Below are 14,909 nucleotides of genomic sequence, written 5' to 3'. Positions count from 1 at the left end.
CTTTAATTCCTTTTTATTGAGGCGGCAATCGCTTGTTGCGTCTTGTTTCTACCTTTTTGTAGCAACGCTTCCCATTCTTGATCTGATTTCTCTTTGCTTATATTCTTTAACAATTGCACAATCAACCCAGTATAGTCATGCTTTCTCAATTCATTTTCTCGTTGCCATAGTTCACGCTTATCCAATTGCGTAGCGATTTCAACTTCATCGCCAGTTGCTCGTGCTTGTTCCAACTTGTTATTTGTAATTGCAAGCAAGGAAAATCTCAACTCACTAGCATCGTATGCACTGATTCGTTCTTGTAAGATACCCGGTAATTTTTCAATAAACTCTTCCTGGTTACTGCATTCGCTATGCTTTATTGGATACTGTTTCAACCCATCCAACTCATAAATCTCACCATTCTTCATCACATATCCAACAAAATGAAATAGCCCATCATCTTTATCATCATAATCTTGTGGTGGAGGCTTATCTTCCTGAGCAATCAATGATGGGGTCAGAAAAGAATTGTGTATCGATCGAATAAGTTCACTATTGGATAATGTCTCACCAATCATTTCAGAATCGAATCCAGTAACAAACAGCTTAAAATTGGTTAATTCTTCTCCCAAGTTTGCATCATCAACATTGAACAAGACATTAAGCACTGCTTGTGTGGCACAGGCGTTTTGAATGACTTGGTTGGCAAAAAAGATGCCTTTATCTTGGTAACTAGAATCGTACTCTCCAGTTATAGGCTTATTCAAACTGGCGTGTTCTCTATCCTTTTTACCGTACTTGAACAAGAATATTACGCCATAGATTGGTTGTAATGCTCGTAATGTGTCTGAATCAATGGAGTACAAATCGTTGATCTCGACATTTGCCACACCTAGTTTTTCAACGAGTTCGGTAAAGACACCCTGTATTGAGTTAGTAACACAGCTTGCACAAGCTTCATATTCCATATACATACTGCATCCGAATCTATAGTGTTCCATCCGCTTTCTGACATTTTTCTTGTGTTTGGTGGACCAGGTCTGCAATTAAATTCGCCAAAAAGGAAAAAAAAAATTCCAATCAACAATCCAACACCAGCGTATATTGATCAACCACTTGGAGTCCTTCCTCCATTACACATCACATCAAATACTAAATATGAGCAACCAAGCAGCTACATACAATGAAGCGGTTCAATCGTTCCAATCCGGCACACCAGTTGTCAATTCAGCTATAACTGCCACAACCACAATTTTCACAATTTTCTTAATACTCCTATCATTTGGTTCCTTATCGTTTACATTACTTGGGGATATCAAGAAGAAGAGCTTGATAAGCTATTTGATTAGTGCTATTGTTGCTTCTTTGAGTATTGGTTTCGGTGCTGTTCATGTGATGAACTTTGTTGGAGTCTACATTTGAGTAAAAAGGTATACAGTTAATACACAGGAGGTAATATTGGAAACTTCTCTCTCTAAGGTAGTTACTCTTATCATTGAAAGATCAGTGTCTTGTTTTAGTCTCTTCCCCCTCTGATGCCTTCTGCATCTCCGATCGGCATGAAGTATCGCGCTGAAAATCCCAAAATTTTTGCAACACGTCAACAACTTTGCCCTCCATCGCAAAGCAAAATGTACATCACGTACCTACTATCGTTATTCCAAGTGGCCCTCTTAGTTACAGCAAGAGCACAGGCTGATGAATATGCAAATGACCCAAACATCTATGAATTAACAGCATCCAACTTTAATAAAGTGATCCACGGGTCAAACTATACCTCAATAGTCAAGTTCTATGCACCTTGGTGTGGTTATTGTCAACAATTGAAGCCAGTATGGAGAAAGTTGGGTAAATCTATTGGCACTGGTTCAAAGCTTAGTGTCAATGTAGCAGCAGTCAACTGTGATAAAGATTACAATAAACCGCTCTGTGCCCAATACCAAATCCAAGGATTCCCAACTGTGATGGTATTTAGACCACCTAAATATGACGAGGCTAAAGCAAAGAGTGGTAAGAAACTGAAGCATGCTAGTGAATCATACACTGGACAAAGGACAGTAAAAGCAATGCTGCAGTTCTTAAGCTCAAGGTTAAAGAATTATGTCAAAAAGGTGCACAATTTGGACAGTGATCTCATTCAGTGGATTAGCGATGTTGACAAACCCAAGGTCCTTCTCATTGCAAAGTCCAATCTGATTAGTCCGTTATTGAAATCTTTGGCAATTGATTTTTTGACAAAAGTTGATTTTGCAATGTATGGAAAATATAATGATCAACCAACGAGTATTGAAATTGATGGTAAAGTGGTGGATATTCCAAAAATCGACTCATCAACTTTACTTTACTTTGATAGAGAAGGAGGGAAATTCGTAGCCTATGATGCAACGGAGAAATTAAATGATAAAACTCAAATATCTAAATGGATCAGTACCGTTGCTCATGTTGACGCAGTAGAAGGACCATTATCCAAACGAGGCAAGAAGTTGTTAAAGTACAAGGGCAAAAAGAATGTCGAACACGATGAATTGTAAATAGATGTCTATTAAGCTTTACCTATAGTGTCCATCATCTCTAACAAAGAATCTATATCATCGACCTTTTTCTCCTCCTCCTCCTCCTCCTTCTTCACCATACTATGACCTTGAATCCAATTCACAACTTGGTCAATATACACTTTCGAATTTGGTACAAAGTGGCCACCAGGATGCTTCAATAAATCAGATTTGTCCTTGGTAATATTATACAATGACAAACTTCGATCTTCAGCAACAACCGTGTCCAACTCCCCGTAAACATGTAAATATCTCAACGAATCCAGTTTCAGCTCATAAAAGTGACTGTATTGTTCATTCCCCGATTTCTTACTAGTATCCAATTTGAATCCCGAATATAAAATGACAAATTTTAACGGCGTAGTATCAAACAACTCACCAAATTTTTCCGCCACGAGACCAGCAAAAGCAGCACCTTGAGAAAATCCAACCAACCCAACAATCGGTAACTTTGCATCATCCTCATCTTCTTTGCCAAGTGGTTCACCTTCATCATCAGGGATCATCTCCCCTTGGTGAATATATCTCTTCAACGCTTTAATCGAATCATCCATGTTTATCCCATCGTTAGTTTTAACCAACTTGACCCACCAACCACGATACGTAACATCATTTTGATCCGATGAGCCAAATTTTGATAATGAATCAGTTGTGGGTAAGTCACTAGGTGTCAATACATATGGAGCATTCAAGTATTGGCATTTATAGCCCAACTTGATAATCTTTTTCCTCAAGGCTGATGTCTTGGCGTAAAAGAGGGAGGCATTTTGCGTATACCCGTGGAGAAATAGAATCTTTCCCTTATATGCTTGTTGTTTGCTTGTTGTCATTGGAGGTGGAGTACCGGGTTGTAACTGATAAAGAAAAATTGTGGCTTCATCGAATAAAATTTTCGGATGCAAAAGCTTTGTGTCTTCGCGATGTAGAATAAAAACAATACAAACTTATCACTACATAATTTTCCACTTACGCAGTCTTTTCAGTTGCAGTGGATCCAGAAATATCACCTGTGGTTCCTGAGCTAGCAACACCTTGCTTCTCCTTTTCTTGCTCTTCCCTCTTAATCTTGGCTAATCTAACTGCTTCTTCATGAACATCCTTGACATCTCCAGCAAGACTTTGATAATACTTGTGGATTCTTTGACCCAATGGAGAGTTGATTGCATTATCGAAATACTTTTGTAATCCTGAACTAGCAAAAGTTGACTGTGCTTTTTGTAATTGTTGATTCACAGTTGAGTCTGGATCTTGTGAATGGACATATTTCTTGTCCAATGAGGTGATAAACGATTGGAAGCGTTCTGAAACTCCATTCTTTTTATCAAATTCTAACCCACGTTCAATGATTGGATCTGATAAGACGTACCCATCAGCCAACAATTGTGCCAAGATTGCATACTTTGGCTTCTCTTCTTGTTCAACGTCATCATATGTCTTGTCACCAGTCTTGATTGAGTCATTTTCAGCACCTGCACCAGAAGCTGTGCCACCAGCACCCGAAGCACCACCTAATGTATCCTTAATGTCACCTTTCTGTTGAGCAGCGCCAGCACCACCTTGTTGAGGAGCCAACCCTTTCGCACCATCAGTAAGTTCCAAATCTTCTTCAACTTTGATAAACGAGTTTTCCAACTCAGCATCATTTAATAACAAAGCAGTTGATACTGCTTTTGGTGAAGCAAATAAAACTTGGTATTTCTTTGTCTTGCCATTGTCTTCAAGGGGCACCAAGTCGGAAACTTTACCGCAAAAGGAAAAGAATTCGGATACTTTTGCAGGTGGTACTTGTGAAGGGATGTTGGAAGCTATAACTGACATTGTAATTGAGTTGCGTTATAAAGAAGAAAAAGAGAATCTGTTGGGGAATTCTAAAACAGCAAATGTGAGTTTATTTATATATGACGCTCCGAGGCGAATGCGGCTGCTGCGCCTTTTGTGTAATGAAGTTTTTTTATCACAGGCTAATGATTGCTATTTAGCCTCTCGAAGGAAATGGGGGCACCAGAATAGCAGTCCATACACTCAGCTTTCATATCAGAATTAGAGAGAGTGTTGAATCTACATTAATCAAAATATCAACTAATTTTGAGCTCATTTCTATACATATGTGCCGATAAATACCAGCACACACTATACCACTCGTGACACAACTTGACTTCGTTCTGCTAATGATACAGAGCCAATTTCATTGCTTCATTACGAATCTCTCTAACATCACTATTATCAATTGTCTTGTAAAAAGAACTGACTTTAGCATCAACTAAAGGAGTGGCTGCATCAACACTAACACTGACGACGTCAAAGTATTTCTTCAAGTCCTCGTTCTCAAAAGCACATTGCACTTTCCCTTTCAAGTTGTAATTGTTTAATGAATCAATAAATGTTTGAAATTTAGGAGAAATTCCGTACCTTTTATCGAAATTGGCGCAACGTTCAATGATATCATCAGCAAGATCATATCCTCCAGCGATAATTTCTGCAAAAATAACGGACTTGGGCTTGAATTCTTGACCGATATCGGCTGTCGGCACTGACTCTTGACCACTATTCAGAAATACTTGTCCATATGCGTAGTCCAAAGTGAATTCAATGTCTTCTTTACGTAGTTGTTGTAGCGTTGGTTGACCATTATGATGACTAGCAAATCCATTCATTTCCAAAGGACGTTCTTGGTACCTGCGCACTTGAAGGAAGCATCCATGCTCTATCTCCACATCATCTAACAAAAGAGCCGTTGACACGGCCTGTGGGGATATATATATGATTTCATATTGGCGGAGGTCTTGCATAGTCTCTCTTTTCATCGGGAAAATGCTGGAGATGGTACCAGCATATTGAAACAAGCGTCTAAGCTGGGCAGTGGTAATGTGACAAGGCACCTCTGATACGGTTATCGACGACATTATCTGAGTAGAAATGTAGACTTGTTGGTAAGATCACCTCAAACTAGATAAAGAAACGAGTTGAATCATATTTATATAATGCTTGATGTAATAAATTGTAAGTCATATGTCTCAAATGCCTTGTTCGATTTAGGAAATGCATTGCGTTGTTTCTTTTATTTTTTTTTTCGTTTGCAGCATTGACGCGCGTTCCCCATACAAAACATTCCGAGATAGGAAAACTAAATGATTGGTCTCACTTGGCTCTCATTGGATGTAGTCAGAGCACAAGCAGCAGTGCGGATCGCTTTTGAGATATACAAATAAACGCTCCTATGTGACGCATTGTCTTAAAACAATAGAAATGTGATCTTAAAAAGTACAAAAATTCACACTTGGCGCAGTTTTGGACCAACCTCGGCCCTTCCAGATAAGATCAAACGTTTTGAGGTCTTGTTGAAAGCGTTCTGTTGGGCTATTAGCCATTTGACGATTCCGATCTTCGCTAATCCTTCGGTGGCTATATATATTCCTCCAATGAATTTCCAAAACGATGTACACAAAGTTTGCTCTGGGGAAAACTAGAATCATTCTGTTCACTAGTTGTTCATACGATTTTCAAAGACGCTTTGATAATTCTGACACGAGAGATCAAATAAATCATCAAGGCCCTGACGAGACACAAAAACAGGAAGTCAACGGCACTCTCGTAAGATCATGGTCTCATGTCTAGTTACTCGTGACCGATATTGTTCCACTCTAATTCCATTGTATTACTAACTTGTTCTCTTCGTACATTCAGGAAAGACTGGTTATTCTGAAGAGTTTGACGATCAGCTAGTTTAAAACTAGGCATATTCAATGTATTCGACAGGCAAAACTAGCCTTACTGGAAAGAAAGAGTATTTGAATTGGGATGTTATTAACAAGAGATTGTTCCAGGTATAAGATTGTGAGTGTGTCGTGTATATAGGATCAGGAATAGACGTATTGAAGCAGTCAACACTGGATTACTAATCTACTTCTCAGTTAAATGGTCGTTTAAGAGTTTAGCAGAATTGCCGCAAAAAAAATTTTTTGCTTTAGTGAATAGGAAACCTATTAGCTTTGAAAGATATCTACTGAGACATTTACGCCTGGCAATAAACACTCATATGCCAGTTTTAGTCTGCGATATTTGTGTCTACTACTTTTGTGTGTGTTGAGTGGATTTCGCCTAGTCTTGGCTCTTGGTCACTAAATTCCTGTATGTAAGGTGATAATTGGTTGACTCTTTCCCAATAAGGAAATCGCCGCATCGCATTACACACGTCATACCAAATACAAATTTTTCAGTATAAATACCGACTCAATCTTCCTATTCTTTTCCAAATCATAATCCATTTCAATTCAATCAATTACAACAAATTCAATTTGTATTAAATCCAATCAATCAATAAATATATTATCAGAATGTCATCAAACAACGACCAAACTAAATCCTGCAGCTGTGGTTCATCGTGTACTTGTGCTAGTGATAAAGGTGGATGCAAGTGTGATACCTGCACCAAGTGAGTGTTGATAGTGGTTCCACCATGGTTGCTTATCAATGGTTTATAGGTTTATGATTTAGTTTAATGAATTTACTTTCAAAGAAGTGTTTTGATGTAGATCATCTTCTCTGAGTAATGATGATGTGAAATGTGTTGCAAATGAGCTTTCCGAGGCTTGAACAGTTTTCGGTTAAACTCTTCTTAAACTCTTATACGGCCATCCTATTTCACATTTCTTGAAGACCATTCAAGCTACATTGAGGTCGAGAGAGATAGGATACGATTTGCTCTTTTCTCCGCGTCGGGGCGGGAGTTCAGTCGGACATTTGAGTCGGGGAAGCCCCACTCCGCTCCAGAGTCATTACACAGCTCCTTGAAAGTTATTTCTACAATTTCACTGTAACATTAACAAGCTTAGCTTATATTGAATACATAACAATATACAAAACTATAGCAATAGATAGACATCACCAACAGATGATAGTTACTTTGGTTGGCAAGTACATTTGTCAGTGCTTTCACATTTGCATGTGTTTTCACAAGTGCAGTTACTGGAGCAGCATGAACAAGAAGCTTTTGAACTCATTATTGATTATTGATTATTGATGAATGTGTTGTGTAGAAGAAAGAAGAAAGAGTAATCGAGTTTTCATTTCCAAGGGAAATTGATCCCCTATTTATATTACTCTTCTTATCTTTGCTGCTTTGAGTTTCTAGAATCATCTTATGCAGTACATACACATAGTAAGAAACATATGACAAATTATTTTGGGGTATAATATGGTAGCACATACTCACACTAAATAAGCTTGTCCTTGCTTTGTGTAAGATAATCTTTATCAGATCTGCAAATAGAACACCAGAAAAGCTACCTCCATGGAATCCCACGGAGAAGTGGGTTACATCAGACCACAAAAGAAGAAAAACATGACCATGCTAAGAAACCTTGAATGCTTGGAAATGCCACGCTGTTTACTTTTTACCCGCGGATATTGCATATCCAACCAATCGGAACGAGGTGAAGGCGGATGAATTTGGTAGTTAGTCGGACTCTAATATTATGAAGGGATCACATGTATCAGCGAAGCTCCTACCATGAGGTTGTATTAAACTATTTGGTATCTAATTCACGCTGACAAATTTTGATTAGCTTCTCCTTCTGTGAAGATTCCTCCAAATCCTGAACGGTTTTATACAACCCTTCATATGTGGAGCGGTTACTTCCATAAATTTCAAGCAGTCTCAAATACTCCTTCACACTAGCCTGTAGAAGCTCATTCTTTTCTTTCTTGGCATCAAGCGACAACTGGTAATAGTACAGCCCTATCTTGTTGTATAAAGTATAAGCATCTGGTTCATTCATGAGTACCCTCTTGAGACAGTGAATAGCTTTCCTATATTCCTTCAATTTGGCATATTCATCCGCCAATTCACACCATGCAATAACATCACCTGGAGAAAGGTTCAAATAGTAAACAAGGTTGCTGATGTATTTTGCACCATCATGTCTAGATATTGTCGTTAATCTCCTTGACAATTCCAACTCATCTGGGTCCTCACTCAACACCTTGCCTGCACTTTCCAAATCCCCAATTGCTTCAAAATAGATCGACTTGAGTAGCTTGATACGTTGCGATGAGACTTTATCACCAAATTGATCATTAAATCTCTCAAGCACTGCTTTGGCTTCAATATCGTGGCCTGTGATGAGCGACAAGTAGAAATCTAGCTCAAAGAGTTGAAACAATTCAATTGAGTCTAATTTATCTTGGTGGTTTTGGAGATATGACTTGAGTTGTTTTGTGTGATAGTTTGTCTCTTCTGGTGTGAAAGTGGCAAATCTTCCTGTGGAGGCAACATTGAGAAGTTTCTTTTTGATGAGGGCTTGGTCGATGGCCATGGTGTGTATGATTGGGTGTGTTAGGAGTTGGTGGTAAAACTGTCGAAAGAAAATTAGTTTTTGGTAGCGTAAATTTCCACTGTAAGTAAATTCGAATCCATCTCCGTTGATGAAACTATCTTGTTGCATAATTACGATATGTGGACGTCCGACGTGCTTACTGCTGCCATGTGGTTACTGAAACGTAACGGACTAGCAGTTACCGATATGGTTATGAAACGTATTATCATTACACAGAATGGAGTTTTCGATATCAGCTCACCAATTACAAAGCTCGAAGTATACAAACCATGAGTTTCATTTGCTTTGAAAGTGAATTGCTCGTTCTTTGTGCAACTGCCCAGCATTGCTACGCCAAAAGTTCCATTGTTTACTTAATCCATCGCAAAATAGCATTCGCTTTAGTGTAAAGCTCTATGGTTATGAGCTTTCCTCTGCTTTGGTTTGTTGGGAAAAGCGAATTTCCGCAAGGCATCACAATTGCGGCAGCAATAGCGCAATACAACCACCGTTCACAAAATGGAAGTCATGAGATGACCTGGTATAATTACGAAGAATTTAGTAACTATAAATATGGTTGTGATCCCTTGAAAAATAGTATACTAGTTTTTGCTTTCATCAAAACAGGATGAATATGTTGTTGAACTCATTGGTGTTGGCCATTTTATTCAGTTTCTTTGCCAACGGTACTCCCATCAAGAAGAGACACGATAAATATATTGCTCATGATTTTGAAGAGGTCCAGGTTTCTGCATTGGACAAGAGATTTGAAACCGCTGGTTTAGTTGATAATTTGTGGCGCTATAAGGTGAACTTAAAAATTGGATCAGCTCAAGAGGAAGTCGCAGTGTTTCTTGACACTGGTAGCTTGCGTTTGCTCGTTCCAGAGGTGAATTCAACATGTGATAAGGGTAAGCCTTGTTCCTCCGATATCAGCTGGAACCCATTTCATTCCAAAACATTTAAAAACCTGACTATTCCAGCGAAATCTGCTTTTGGTCCTGGTATTACTGGATTTGAGGTTAGTGATGATGTGTATTTCAAGAATGGTGACAAGGTTCCCCAATTTGAATTTGACTTGTTGAACACCATGCTGTATGAATTGGGTATATTAGGAGCTGGCTACAGTACTCATACAAACGCTAGCTATGTTCTCGCGGCCAAGGCTGCTGGATTGATCAATCATGGTGCATTCTCAGTTTTCAAAGGTCAAGGGAAGGATGGAACTTATCTCTTAGGAGGAATAGATAAGGCTAAGTATGAAGGAGACTTGTTTATTTTTGATTCCACTAGTCTCATGCCAGCCAAAAAGCTTACAACTTCTAACGGGAATGTTATTCCATTCGATTACCCAATTATCCAGGACTGTGGTATCCCAGCAATGACGTTGTTGACTAGTGTTATACAAGAGATCTATGAAGATATTGGTGCTGATGAAAACGGACATGTACCATGCGATCATGTACTTGGTGGAAATAAGGGCATGACAATCACCATTGGACCGATCGACATACCATTATACTACTCAGACTTTTTTTACAAAATATCTTCCACGACATGCGCTTCTTTAATCTACAAGACTGATAATGCAAAATACCAGTTTCTTGGGCTTCCGTTTTTCAAAAATACTTATTTTGCTCAAAATTTTGACACCAAAAAGATTGCGATAGCACCAGTCAAGCATACCGAGGAGTCCGATATTGTTGATTTCTGGTTCTAGTTAGAGTGTGTATAATTATAGATACATTTTTTGCACTAACTGAAGCAAAAAAGGTTAAACCTATTAACGAATTGGCAACAACTATTGTGTCGTGAAATGTCTCTTCGGCTGGCAAACGTCTACGTGATTTCCACGTTGAAGAGTCTTTTCATTTGAAAAGAGCGTTCATAATGTACGTTAAAAGTGATGACAGTCGATGGAAATTATTTTTTTGTAGCATTTCACATTTTCAGCATCAATGTCAGACGAATTGGGGAACGCATGCGATGACTTTCTCAAGGCCACTTCGATACTATCTCATCTGTATGGTGTGCCGAAAGTACAACGTCAACAAGATTTTACATCGTGGTCTCATATTCATAATCTAGAGAAGCAGTACTACACTGCGTACAAGGACCTAACCCACAAACTCAACCGTTTAATGTACTTGACCAAGTTGAAAGAAATTGCCAATCTCGGTGATACATCTCATCAAGTTGATCAGATTAAGGAAGCAATGGATGTTGAAGATTTGGAAGAGCTCCATCAGTTTCTTCAACTACAAAATGACGTAATCAAGACTGATTCATTGCTTAATAGGTTCTTACTTATGTCGTCGCCGGTGCTTAAAGCCATCAATCAAGCCAATTTGAACACTTCGGAGACTCGAATATTAGAGAATTTAGGTGTATTGTATGATGATGACGGTCTTGTTTTCAAATTGCAGAAAATTGAGAACAAGAGGAGGAGTCAAGAGGATCAATCACACGAGAACCCATTTGAAGTAATCTACACTGAAATAAAGCCCCTAATGGATGAAGTTGAACAATTGGATTCCCAATTTAAAGAACTACATGCAAAATACATCTCTCAAAAGGAATCCCAGGTGGAAGAGAATGAGGAAGCACGTAAACAATACCGAGAACTTGTACAACGTTGGCACAAATTAGATCGATTATGTTTACTCTTGATCTTGCTAATAACCAGTCTACCCTACTTGTGGCTGAGTGACGAGCTGTTGATGAATATGATGCTTGATTTGAATTCCATAAGGGATAAATTAAGCAAATATCAGTCTGTGATTAATAAGGATAATCTAGAGGATTTCTCAACAAAGGAGTTGTTGGGCTTAGAGTTTGACTGAGTTTGTGGATTCTTCTGGGGTTGTCCATTGCCTCTCAGTGTATAATTCTGTGTGTTGAATATCACTTACGGTTAATGCAATTGTTCAGCATATTCGTTTGACATTGTAATTGCCAGCCCTAGTCGAAATATGCGTGAATGAAATACTACAATGTAAACTATTTCAATAAGTCAACTCTATCAAATTTAAAGCTCTATTCTTCTATACACCTACAAGTTTAGGCAAATCCGAGAAACTACTTAATATTTGGATCTTGGATCCAGTAGCCCCTTCCTCGTAATACTTTGTAAAATCATCCTTCTGCTTCAACTTGGCAATATCTTCCTCGTGTTCAACATAATGAATCACATGACCTACTCCTAAATCGTAAGCCGCCTTGACATTAAGCTCACTATCATCAATAAACCACTGTTGAGCCAACACATCCTTGTTGTTGTAATCCAACTGCGTCAAGTCAAACACGTTAACAAAGTAGTCCTTCATTGGCTTACATATAATGGGGAACTTTGAATAGTCACAATATGTTAACCCATCAAACAAGTCACCGATTCCAAGGAAGCTAACCACTCTTAAAGCGTGATTCTTGTAGGCATTTGTAACTAGCCAGAAATAATCAAACTTCCCAGATTGCTTCACCTTCAACAATGTATCTCTCAATGGCTTATCGTATCTCAACACTGCATGCAAATCCAATGCGTCATCGACTTTGGAGTTGTAGTCTAAAGCGTCCACCTGGTGATTACGCACCAACCCTTCAATGGCTAAACCATAGGTTTTATAGTAATCATGATGCAATCTGTGCGCGTCTTCATCATTCAATTGTAGATTATGTTTAAAATAGGCATGAATCTTAACCTGCATCATTTCAAAGATACGGGTCGATTTTGGATACAAGCAATTGTCAATATCGAAATAGAATATGGTCTTGTCAGAATGTTCTTTAGGTAATGGTCCAAATCCAAATGGAAGCTCAACTTTACGTCCGGGTTTAGCTTGTTCAACTGGGGTGAGTTCTGGGTTTACATATGTGACTGTCTGTCCATTCTGGCAGTGTTGCTGTATGGGTTGTTGTTGTTGTTGGTGTTGTTCAACGGTCATTTTTACTAATCTTGGTGGTATCGTATTGTACAATCTTGTGGGCAACTTGAGCATGAACTGTAACTCTTTGTAGGAACTGTTATAGTGATTCTACTTTCTGAATTACGCTGGTGGTGGTGGAAAATACTTTAACGCTTATGATCCAGAAGAACCGAATTCGTGGAGGAATATTGTGCAATTAGTCACCTTTATAAACGTTGCACAATACATTATTTTTTCCGATACACGTGCACCTCGGTATTAAAACCTATGACCTCTATACAAAATCACCCATAAAAGAAATCCTGATTAATCACCTTCAAGTCGCTTTCTAACTTGTCACACTGTAAGCTTAAATCCTGATGAATGTCGGTCAAGAGTCGCACCATCTCCTCTCTATTAAAACTAAACTTATCAACACCGGTTCTCAAGGTCGCCATTGCAATCTCGATATTAATTGATCCCAAGTCCCGTATCAATCCATAACAACTTTGCAAGACTCTTTCAACAGAGCTTTTCAATGACCTAAGGATCTTGATGTTCTTTTTTCGATTGAGTGTGGGATTGAATGGATTGGCCAATATAAAGGGTAAAATTTTCGCCTTGTAGTAGAATGAATAAATTTTATCTGCTGTTTGTAAGTCGTTCAATTCGAGGAGATCCTTGATATTGTCCTCGATGATGATTTTGTTGGCAATATGGTAAACCAAATTCTGTTTGCCAAACTTATTGATGTGGTCTCTGTAATCACTTCCTAATAAGTACTGTAGATTCAATTCATTAATGACTGCATCGAGTCGTCTGTCGCTTGAAAATGCCACATTGATTAATTTAATGATATTGTAGTGCAATTCCAAATCCATTTTCTTGACCTTTTCCCTGTCGCTGTCATAAGGTAGACTAGTCAGGATTCCTGAGATAACCTGTATCAATTGAGAAACAAGATCATGAGTGTTTTCAATTCTGGCACATAGTAATGGAAACACGGAATACACAAACAGTGTTAAGCTTCGCAACTGTTGCTTGTTGGCATTGTAATCGGAGATTATTAGCAGAAAATATCTAGCAACCATTCCAAAATCAACTTCAGCCGAACATTGAAGATACGCCATAAACAACAAAGCCAACCTTTCCAACTGGACCTCTAGATGGTGAGACTTGTGTTCAATTTTCAAGACTAGATCTTCCTTTGTAACCGATTTCGTATCAACTCCTATCATCAGTAACAATTCTATAAACTCGTCTTGACTGAAAATTGGATCACGGTGTAAAAGCACTAGAGGCTGCAAACTTTGCAAAAACCTAGGATTGTCCAGGCACATGCCCCTTAACATGAACGGTTTGAACATAGGTTTCACCTTGTCATATCCAGCCACAGGATCCTTCGCAATCAAAAACTGTAATGATCTACTCACATGTTTGCTCAATTCGTAATCTTCCAACTTGGATTCATCAAAAGTCACGCTTCTCAAACTGTAAAAATGACGAGATACTCCATACCCATCCAAAGCTTGCTCCTCTTTAGCAAGTAATCCCTCCAAATAAGATCTATCCCTTTCCAAATCAAATTTCTTTCCCTCTCCTTGATTCAATTCATCCAATAGTCGTACTATTCTTGCTTCTCTTTGTTGCTGGCGTATTGTTTCCAACTTTTTCTGATCCTCTATCCTTTGATTTACCTTATTATGCTGTTCAAATACCTTTTGACTTTGTATATTGTCCTTAAAGATTGACGGTATGTCGACATTGAGCATATCATCATCCTCATCATCATCTAGCTTCGATTTGTTGAAATATCGCTTTTGACGTGGTTTCTTTGCTGGTGATGCCAACTTTCTTTTTGGACGAGGTGACACCTCAGAAGATTGTGCTTGACCTATATTAGTTCGTGCATTTTTGTACAGATAAGAATCTGATTGTGATTCTTGACTATCATTACGTCGCGTCGACCGTGAATATGTTTTCTTCTGTGGCTTTTGTGGTGACTTGTGTAGGTTGAATATATCAAAAAGATCCTCCTCTTCGGAACTAGTCGACTCAATCTCGTCTGAGTCCATTGCAATTGTATGATGAATAAGTTGATGTCTACGTCTCATCAATAATTCGTTTTTCAACGCGTGAAGAATAAAATGCGCTTGCAC

General features: G+C 38.5%; 11 protein-coding genes across 11 annotated transcripts; 4 read left to right on the top strand and 7 right to left on the bottom strand. All coding sequences in view use genetic code 12, as the record gives it.

Annotated features, from left to right (window-relative positions):
• Window positions 1-2: 2 nt before the first annotated feature.
• YUH2 (Yuh2p) lies at window positions 3-997 on the bottom strand (the record flags this gene model as incomplete). Its single annotated transcript, XM_067694591.1, has 2 exons — window positions 3-905; window positions 959-997. The coding sequence occupies 2 exons, from the start codon at window positions 995-997 to the stop codon at window positions 3-5; spliced, it is 942 nt and encodes a 313-aa protein (XP_067546897.1).
• A 143-nt stretch (window positions 998-1,140) lies between these two features.
• On the top strand, window positions 1,141-1,404 carry I9W82_005416 (uncharacterized protein; the record flags this gene model as incomplete). Its single annotated transcript, XM_067694590.1, has 1 exon — window positions 1,141-1,404. The coding sequence occupies one exon, from the start codon at window positions 1,141-1,143 to the stop codon at window positions 1,402-1,404; it is 264 nt and encodes an 87-aa protein (XP_067546896.1).
• Window positions 1,405-1,613: 209 nt separating this feature from the next.
• I9W82_005415 (protein disulfide isomerase) lies at window positions 1,614-2,513 on the top strand (the record flags this gene model as incomplete). Its single annotated transcript, XM_067694589.1, has 1 exon — window positions 1,614-2,513. One exon carries the CDS (start codon window positions 1,614-1,616, stop codon window positions 2,511-2,513), a length of 900 nt encoding a protein of 299 aa, XP_067546895.1.
• Window positions 2,514-2,524: 11 nt separating this feature from the next.
• I9W82_005414 (putative serine hydrolase) lies at window positions 2,525-3,364 on the bottom strand (the record flags this gene model as incomplete). The annotated part of the gene is made up of 1 exon (XM_067694588.1): window positions 2,525-3,364. The coding sequence occupies one exon, from the start codon at window positions 3,362-3,364 to the stop codon at window positions 2,525-2,527; it is 840 nt and encodes a 279-aa protein (XP_067546894.1).
• A 136-nt stretch (window positions 3,365-3,500) lies between these two features.
• On the bottom strand, window positions 3,501-4,352 carry I9W82_005413 (uncharacterized protein; the record flags this gene model as incomplete). The annotated part of the gene is made up of 1 exon (XM_067694587.1): window positions 3,501-4,352. One exon carries the CDS (start codon window positions 4,350-4,352, stop codon window positions 3,501-3,503), a length of 852 nt encoding a protein of 283 aa, XP_067546893.1.
• Window positions 4,353-4,699: 347 nt separating this feature from the next.
• Window positions 4,700-5,437, bottom strand: I9W82_005412 (uncharacterized protein; the record flags this gene model as incomplete). Its single annotated transcript, XM_067694586.1, has 1 exon — window positions 4,700-5,437. The coding sequence occupies one exon, from the start codon at window positions 5,435-5,437 to the stop codon at window positions 4,700-4,702; it is 738 nt and encodes a 245-aa protein (XP_067546892.1).
• Window positions 5,438-8,059: 2,622 nt separating this feature from the next.
• Window positions 8,060-8,848, bottom strand: I9W82_005411 (tetratricopeptide repeat protein; the record flags this gene model as incomplete). Its single annotated transcript, XM_067694585.1, has 1 exon — window positions 8,060-8,848. The coding sequence occupies one exon, from the start codon at window positions 8,846-8,848 to the stop codon at window positions 8,060-8,062; it is 789 nt and encodes a 262-aa protein (XP_067546891.1).
• Window positions 8,849-9,476: 628 nt separating this feature from the next.
• I9W82_005410 (SAP98) lies at window positions 9,477-10,568 on the top strand (the record flags this gene model as incomplete). Its single annotated transcript, XM_067694584.1, has 1 exon — window positions 9,477-10,568. The coding sequence occupies one exon, from the start codon at window positions 9,477-9,479 to the stop codon at window positions 10,566-10,568; it is 1,092 nt and encodes a 363-aa protein (XP_067546890.1).
• A 238-nt stretch (window positions 10,569-10,806) lies between these two features.
• I9W82_005409 (uncharacterized protein) lies at window positions 10,807-11,691 on the top strand (the record flags this gene model as incomplete). The annotated part of the gene is made up of 1 exon (XM_067694583.1): window positions 10,807-11,691. The coding sequence occupies one exon, from the start codon at window positions 10,807-10,809 to the stop codon at window positions 11,689-11,691; it is 885 nt and encodes a 294-aa protein (XP_067546889.1).
• A 201-nt stretch (window positions 11,692-11,892) lies between these two features.
• On the bottom strand, window positions 11,893-12,843 carry I9W82_005408 (nucleotidase; the record flags this gene model as incomplete). Its single annotated transcript, XM_067694582.1, has 1 exon — window positions 11,893-12,843. One exon carries the CDS (start codon window positions 12,841-12,843, stop codon window positions 11,893-11,895), a length of 951 nt encoding a protein of 316 aa, XP_067546888.1.
• Window positions 12,844-13,055: 212 nt separating this feature from the next.
• Window positions 13,056-14,825, bottom strand: I9W82_005407 (uncharacterized protein; the record flags this gene model as incomplete). The annotated part of the gene is made up of 1 exon (XM_067694581.1): window positions 13,056-14,825. The coding sequence occupies one exon, from the start codon at window positions 14,823-14,825 to the stop codon at window positions 13,056-13,058; it is 1,770 nt and encodes a 589-aa protein (XP_067546887.1).
• Window positions 14,826-14,909: the final 84 nt, after the last annotated feature.

Source organism: Candida metapsilosis (assembly GCF_017655625.1).
Source record: "Candida metapsilosis strain BP57 chromosome Unknown scaffold7, whole genome shotgun sequence".
Classification (NCBI taxonomy): Eukaryota; Fungi; Ascomycota; class Pichiomycetes; order Serinales; family Debaryomycetaceae; genus Lodderomyces; species Lodderomyces metapsilosis.
This window is presented reverse-complemented; position numbering and strand designations above follow the sequence as displayed.